General features: G+C 32.6%; 1 protein-coding gene across 1 annotated transcript; it reads right to left on the bottom strand.

Moving 5' to 3' along the window:
• Positions 1-3,679: 3,679 nt before the first annotated feature.
• On the bottom strand, positions 3,680-6,411 carry LOC104119452 (probable NAD(P)H dehydrogenase (quinone) FQR1-like 1). The gene is made up of 4 exons (XM_009630968.4): positions 6,271-6,411; positions 5,025-5,118; positions 4,341-4,603; positions 3,680-4,120 (listed from the first exon to the last, which is right to left on the bottom strand). The coding sequence occupies exons 1-4, from the start codon at positions 6,291-6,293 to the stop codon at positions 3,889-3,891; spliced, it is 612 nt and encodes a 203-aa protein (XP_009629263.1). The 5' UTR covers positions 6,294-6,411; the 3' UTR covers positions 3,680-3,888.
• Between the last annotated feature and the right edge of the window lie 2,070 nt (positions 6,412-8,481).

Here is an 8,481-nt window from a genome sequence, read left to right as displayed (position 1 = left end):
TTTTATGACAATTGAATTGATCGGTTGATGTCTATTGTACCAAACCTTAGAGCAACAGGATCTATACCTTTGTTCTTCAGTTATCCATCAATGAACTAAAATCTTATATTTGTTTTTTGGAGATATAGCATTTGGGTTTATTTATTACTTCCTCCGCCATTAACCGCAATTTTTTCATGCGTAGTACTTTTAATCTGATTTCTAACTATGTATAAATTTTATTTAACAGTACCAAAAATTAAATATTAGAATTATATAAAACAGAAAATTAAATAGTTTGACTCTTGTATTTCGAACTTTCTTGTTTTTTTTCCAGAGGTAAGTATATCTTTGAGAAAACTACCCTCTATATCACATCAAAATTTTAATAGCCCATATGTTTTCTCACTGACACTAAATGGCCCTTCGGCCCAAACATATTATATCTAATAACCTGAAATGTCTATTTTGTAATATTTTTTGTATAGTGACAGTCTATTTTGTATATATTTTGTATAGTGACAGTCTAGTGTATATAAATTGTATAGTGGCAGTCTATTTAGTATATTTTTGTATAGTAACAGTGTATTTTGTATATATTTTGTATAGTAACAGTCTATTGTATATAAATTGTATAGTGGCAGTCTATTTAGTATATTTTTGTATAGTAACAGTCTATTTTGTATATATTTTGTATAGTAACAGTCTATTGTATATAAATTGTATAGTGACAGTCTATTTTAGTATATTTTTTGTATAGTGATAATTTATTTTAGTATATACATTGCAGAAAATTTGTATATAGAGTGTATCGTGCATCTTGCAATGTATCCATAATATATCATTAATGTATCCCGAGCGCTTTTGTGTATCCAAAGTGTATAGACTGTTCTACGATGTATAAATTTTGTGTATATAAATTGTATCGTGCATTTTACTACGTAGTGATGTAGTAAAATGTATATATGAAAGATTTTCTAGAATTTAATATTGTGTTAAAAATTACAATAATGATAGTTATTGACAATTTATATCTATTATATAATATTTATTTGAATGTACATTTACATTCTTTGTACGTAAAGGGGTATTTGATTTAAAAAGTGAAGAACATATTATTGTGTATTAAATAAATAAATAAACCCATGAAACGAAAATCATAACTATAAGGATATATTACTTTGAAGTTGACCGACTGCTTTTATTTAGCCAATTAAGAGCCAACAACAACAAAAATTAAAAATAATTTATATAATCTTTTGATAGTCAGAAAAAGTTAGGTACATGAAATGACATGCAAATTTATTGTTTTCAAAGATAAAATACCATAAGCGGTATATTTGGCAACAAGAAAACTGATTTTGCATATTATTGGTGGATGATTGGAACGGCTGGATGGCAACAAAATCTATCGTATTTGAGCAAATTTAGGCTAGCCATTATAATTTGTTTGGGACTATAAATTATATAAATCAATTCATGACTGACAGATGATAATTGTTTTGTTTCCACCGGCCGACTACAAATGAAATTTGTTCTATATCTTTTCTTCTTAGGTTAAGAAAAGAAGTGCAAACCTTTTTTGTGTGGGGGGAGGGGGAGGTGGGCTTTGTGAAGAGAACAGAAGAACATGACTGGGCTCGTGGGTTATCACTTGTCACGGACTAGTTCCCCCTACAATCAAAATAAGTACTAACATTCATCACAAAACTTAACGGGTATTTTGGTATATTATACACATATTTAGTTTAAGATTACAAGATTAAGTTTTTCTTACTTTTTAAAACTTTATGATCAGTCAAATTATGATTCATTTTAAGACAAAGCATCTTAACTGGCATCATGCTGATGTTAGTAAAGTGCGTATAGATCTTTGAGTAGTCTCACTTTAGTAGGAAAGATGGTAGCTTTTCTTGTTTCTTTTTTCTTGTTTTGGCTAATCATCCCAAGTTCTGAGATTGTCTTCAAGCATAAGTTTTTCTTACTGAAAGTTAGTTTGCTTTCTGCAACTTTGAATCTCATCTTCAAGTACTTTCACACACAGAATTGGAACAGCTTTGAACTATTCCAACATGTTAAAACTAGCCGACGAGCGATTGAGGTTTGCTCTAATAATAAAAAACAAAAAACTCCAACTGATAGATTAAATGTTCGTGGAACACTGTTGATACTCCTGGTTAGGAGTAGTAAAAAAAAACTAGCTGGTTGTATTTTCCTCTTGCCACTTATCTGATTTTCGACATGTTTTTTGAACTTATACGTTTTGCTTTTTCTTCACCTCTAATTATTTGGAAGTATATTAAAGGTCCTGATCTTATGAAATGTTAAGTGAGAAAGTATTATTAGATGTGTAAGAGACAAATGTTGATATTTATAGGAAGAAATTCACATTTTAGTAGAACAAAATACAAATGTTGATGATGGGACGGTTTTGATACTTTATCGGACTTCAATCTTTAGATATTCGAAGCCTGATTTTAACTACAGAGATAAGTTGGTCAAAATTTTCAATATTCACTGGACTAAAAAGAATCAAGAAAACAAACTACACTTATCTAGGTTCACTCTGCAGCTAAGTCGTATTTAGTGTAAATTGGCAAGTTCACTTTTCTTTTAGATTAGTACTACTTTTTTTCCCCCTCTTTTCTAATCGAGTCTAGTTATTTGCTAGTATGATTTTACTCTTCAATGCAATGAATAAGGATAACAATTTTGCTCCTCCTTGGACCCTTCACTTCAATGGAAGCAAAAACTATTTCTAACTCTTTAGCGGACCAGCAATTAAGCCCAAAACAATTTCTCTATCCTCACAAGATTGGGGTAAAATCTCACGGTGTGGGATAATACTGGGTGTGTTGTTGTTGTTTCCTCTCATGCTCAACCAATTTAGTAGTTAGAGGACTTGCTCCAGTTGATAATACCTGAGTTACCAAATATATAAGCTAGTTTAAAGCAAAGCTCATTAGTTTTGCTCTCAAGTGTGTGAACCTTCCAGTTGTTGACAGATGATGATAATAATTGAATTTGTAACTTCTATCTGATCTACTATGTTAAAGTGTGTGAACCGTCTCATTAAAATCTCTTAGAAAAGGTGACACATTTTTTTATTCATTTTAAACATACAATATAATAGATAGAGGCAATTGAGGCAATTTTAAAAGCCTGTAAGTTGTCCACTCCAATTATTGAGGCAATTGCTTTCTAGAAATCATTCACATATGTGCTAGTACAAGTAATGCTGAAAACAATGTTTCCCAACAGAGACAAAGGGAAATGAACAAGAAAGAGGATAAAAAAGTGAATGAGGAGATAGAAATTGCGAGCATCTAGTTGAGATTTTATTGCTTTTAGCAGAGATCAGAAGGACCACTTCAATCTTGGATATATTCTCTGGATAGGCACTCCATTTTAAGCTGATTTATTACTCTGTTTTATTTATTACAATATATAAATCTAACTGTTGCTTCTTAAGCAAACAAGGTAGCAACATATGTTTCATAACTCAACTCTGTAGTTTGGGCCATTGGACCACCAAAATATTCTTAAGTTCAAATGGCTTTTGGACATCCATTTTATAGAGTAGCATTACCTCCTAGAAAATGTTCCGAAATATCTGTCCTTTTTTTTTGTGTGTGTGTGTGTGGGGGGGGGGGGGGGGAGGTGGGGTTAGGAAAGGAATTGTTGCTGCAGCCATTGGCTATGAAAGAGGGAAAAAATATTAAGTATTGATTCATAAAACATGTAAACCAACGTCTGTAAACTATGAGACACCGACGAATGACCCTATAAATATGCTAGGAAATAATCACTTATTGTGTAGGAATGCAGAAGTTAAAAGTAAAACAAGTGTAGTAGACATAGGGGAAAAAATGAAGAGTAGAATGCAATACTATAATTGTAGTGAAACAATCAGGCAGAGCCTTTGAGCTTCTTTGCAATGGTGGCAATGTATTTTCCCTGGTGGAAAGCTTGCTCCATTTCAAGCTCTGTTGGCTGTCTAGAGCCATCTCCAGCATAAGTTCCAGCACCATAAGGACTTCCACCTTTAATATTTTCCATCTCGAACATGCCACCTCCAAATGTGTAACCAATTGGAACAAATATCATTCCATGGTGAACAAGCTGTGTAATTGCTGTCAACCTGCATATTCATCAAGTCTTAAGTCAACAAATTTGAGCTTAACTTCTATATACTAACACTGCAAACACCTAAAAGAAATTATAGTTAACCTGGAAAATTAGGCAGGCTGGTTGCGATAACAGGTTAAATTATACTCTAATTGTGCAATTTTTTTTTACTTCAATTTTTCAAATTTCACAACTCAAGCTAAAAGATGTGTCGTTGAGAAAAAGGGACTAACGCGGTAGTCTCTTGGCCACCTCCTTGAGAGCCAGTGCTGTAGAAAAGGCCCGCTGGCTTGCCTGCAAGTTGCTGAGTTCTCCAGAGACCTCCAGTGGCATCAAGAAATGCCTTGAACTGAGCTGCCATCATCCCAAATCTTGTTGGGAAACCGAACAAAAAGCCATCAGCCTCAGCAAGGTCATTGGCTGTGATAATTGGTGCATCGCCTTTCGCTGGTGCACCCATCTTTCCAAGAACCTCTTCTGAAAGAGTTTCCGGTACCTGTGCCATTCACAAACAACAAAAACTTAAAATACAAAAGCAGTACATGTTCATTAGTTTTTCTCCTTTCACCTCCAAAGCTCACCAAAGGGCATTGTTCAGAATACAGCCAATCATAGGAATCAAGAAATCATGGAAAAGTTGAGTCGCAGGTGAAGAACGGACAATGCACTAACTATATAGACTATTGTTGGAATTGTTTTCTTTGTCTAATTGCATTGACACATTGTAATTTCAAACAAGTAGTAGTCACACACTAGGACTGTAGAGATTTCACACTGTCAATGATTAATGTAAACACTTTAGGAGATATTAGGTTTGCAAAGTCAAAATCACATACTTTCAACAATATTCAGGGATCAAGAGTACTCTAAGTCACACTCACATAAATGACATCATTAAAAAGAAATGACAAACAGACCTGCCATAGTTTGGCTTCTACCCCTTCAACGGATGCAGCTCCTTTCTTTATCTCTTGTGCTAGCTTCTCAACATGTCCATACGTGGAGTAGTAACTGCATAAATTTATATTTTTTCAACCACTAGCTTTACAAGCCCCAAATTGATAATCAACTGAATTAAACAAACCATCCACACTTTTAGAGACAAGATTTTTGGGGTTTATAAGACTTCGAGACACAAGAAAGTTTTGACTTTAAATTGAATAAGAATCACAGATCACAATGGAATAGTTGCAAGCAATACAATTAAATAACACCAAATACACTAAGGATGAGGACATCAGCACTAGAATCCAACTTCACAAAACTTATAACGATAAAACAGGACAAAAGATGGCACAAACCAGAAAGCAATCAATCATCAAAAATCACCCAATGGAGGATTTCTTGAGTTATGTTTTGGGGGTTTGTTGGAGAACTGGTAGTTGATACAACTCAACAAAATCATTGACCAAAGATAATATGACCAACTCCATCATGCAGCTTCAAGTTGATATTTTTTAATTTCAAGAATGTCATATTATACAGGAGTAAAAGAGTACCTAACCAACTCCTACAAAATTAGTTGGTATATCATTTTCATGAGAATCTTTCAGTGAGCAAAAAGTCTTCTACCTTAGATCAAGAGAACGAAAACAGGTAAAAGTGGATAGGTTGATGTTTCTTTTGTTTTTTTAACTTCAAGAATGTCATTTTATAAAAGGAATACAAAGGAGTACCTAACCAACTCCTGCAAAAATTAATTGGTTAAATCATTTTCATTAGAATCCTCCAGTAAGCCAACAATTTCCTAAACTTGATCTAGACAACAAACACTGGAAACAAATGACAGCCTTCACACACTATCAGCATTCAATTGATCATTAATTTTTAAAGAGGAATCAAATCCGAAAAAAAAACTTAAATAATTACCATAAAGAAGGAAAATTCCCATAAATATAATAAGGTCGGAACATAAAGACAGTCTCTTTAGCAGCACACAACCATGGGAAAAATGATCTAGCAAAACAAGAATAAAGAATCTAACAGCACAGAACAAAAAAACAAATCACACCCACAATTCATTCCACTGCAAAATTCAAAACAGAGAACTCAAAACTCAAAAACAAAATTACAGAAAACAGACTATAAAAACGTAACATGTACAAGAAAATAAACAGGTACAAACACATATATATGAGATAAGTGTAGAGAAAGAGTGCTTACACAATGTAGACTTTGGTAGCCATAGAAGGATCTTGAAAGTAAGGTTAGGTGAATGAATGAGTTGGAATACAAAGAGAAAGAGGAATGGTATTGGTGGAAGAGAGTGGGGTGGCCATTGCTGCTTATATAGTCAAATATCCATTAAGAGTTGACCATTTTCATAGAGGCTTCTCAGATTTGTGTGGATTAATTAGGGGTAATTACGTCATTTGCTCCATCATTTATTTATTCCTTCATAAGTTGTTGATGTCACGCTCATCATCATTATCGTAATAATTATACCTTCTTTTTTTTTTTTTTGGTTTTTTATATTAGAGTATACTCTAAATTCTTATTCTTCATTATTGAGGGGAAACAAAAGAGAGAAGGAAAATTTGACCCCCCAAAAAAAAGAACACAAGAAAAGGGGCAAAGAGATACTACTATAATGTTTGGATTATACTTGCAGAAAAAGGAAAGTTAAAGCAGAAAATGAGAAAGTAAATGTAATTGCCACACTATAAAATATTTACTATGAGTACGATTATAGTACGTAAATATAGATGGACGTTACATCAATATGCAAAGAAGTTTTATATTATTGGTTTAAAATACCTACCACTCAGTTCAAAAGATATATAGCAAAGTACTAACGCATGAATTAAAGTAAGAAATAAGTAGTCGTCGAATGGCAATTGGCATCTTCGATCTAACAAGAGGATTGTTGAAAAAGGGAAAAAATTTGAAGTTGCATAAAATTAAAGAGATTTCAGAGAATGCTATGGTATTAAATATTTAAGAAATTTAGCTTGATGGATGCCAGCACATACTGATAAATCAAAATAAATCAACAAACATAAATGGTCATAGGCTTCTTTTTTTTCTCTTCATTTTATGGACCAGAAAAGAAGGGAAAATGAATACAATATGATCATGAAAGGATACGGTGAGACAATGCGAATTCTACTATTTTTTACTAGATGCATACTACAGTTTCAGGCTCTACGGATTAAAATTTTCTTTTATACAAAAAAAAGTGTTTTATCGTCCTTAGTGGTTATCTAATACCAATCCAATCAAATTAGTCGGGCCAATTAATTTCAAATATCAAATGCTTAAAGCAAAAAGAAAAAAGGAAGAAATATGAGAGAGAAACTAAGGAAAATAATGGGAGGTAGATTCACACCGCATGTTAATTATCAACCGTTTGCTATTGTTTAGTTAATTGGGCATGGCACATTTAGAGGGTTGACATAGTTATATAAATTCAAGTAATATAACCAGAAAAAATCAGTTGTATATTGTAGTGATAGCTAAATGGAGATTGATTAAAATTTAAAAGTATTGAAAAGGAAATTTTACTTTCCAACATTTTGGAAAATTGTTAGTTTGAACCTCTCTTTAGATTTGTCAATCTTTCGACTACTAACGATAAATCTTCCATTTATTATTGAGAAGGATATCGCCACGGACAAATTTACACTAACATTTACTTTTTCTTTTCGGAAGTAGAATAAAACTTTTATTACAAATATTATTGCACCACATAAAATAATCTTGCTTCCATTCTAGTGGGGCTTCGTATAACTCAGGAAAAGGGTGAGTTAATTGACATGTTCTAGAATATAGAGCGTGATCATTTGACCTAAATAGATATTTTGTAATTAAACAAGTTCAAAGTTTTGATTACAATATTTTAGTAATTAACCATGTTCAAAGGCTTCATATTTCAGACCGGATACATTGGAGGCGGCCTTAAAATGTTTAATTAACTTTATTTTGGTATTAAGTCTTCATGTGTTCGAAGATAACTATTTAACCAGGTCAAATCAAGTAAGTACCCCGCATGAACATAATTTTGTGTAATTAATTTGTCAAATATATAGGTTCCCCTAGTTGAGAATATATTTGTTGAAAAAATTGGTTATGGAGAATAAGAATTAGCTAGAGTCGTGTCAAGGATTGTCTTTGATATGCCTCAAGTTAATTTTTATTCTTCATAACCAATTTTTCCAACAATCTTAAGGATATTTCGCCCACACAGTGATATATAAAATTAGGCGTATCCCGCATGATTCAACAAGCTCTTCCAGTTATTAAACTGGGAACAGAACTAGCAGAAAACTCAAGAAAGAAACCCAGCATATAGGAGGAAAAGATGATTCAGAAAGTTGTATTAGAAAATTGTTTACCCTTAAAATTGGATAACAATTAAATTTATAGTGTGGCTTT

The sequence above is a fragment of the Nicotiana tomentosiformis genome, chromosome 2 (assembly GCF_000390325.3).
Source record: "Nicotiana tomentosiformis chromosome 2, ASM39032v3, whole genome shotgun sequence".
Taxonomy (NCBI): domain Eukaryota; kingdom Viridiplantae; phylum Streptophyta; class Magnoliopsida; order Solanales; family Solanaceae; genus Nicotiana; species Nicotiana tomentosiformis.
This window is presented reverse-complemented; position numbering and strand designations above follow the sequence as displayed.

Bases quoted from the DNA above. Each gene is read 5' to 3' on its own strand.
- LOC104119452 (XM_009630968.4), bottom strand. From the start codon at position 6,293: ATGGCTACCAAAGTCTACATTGT. The intron at 5,119-6,270 runs GTAAGCACTCTT...AAATTTATGCAG, and splicing joins GCTACCAAAGTCTACATTGT to TTACTACTCCACGTATGGAC. The intron at 4,121-4,340 runs GTTAGTCCCTTT...ATGAATATGCAG, and splicing joins GGTGGCCAAGAGACTACCGC to GTTGACAGCAATTACACAGC.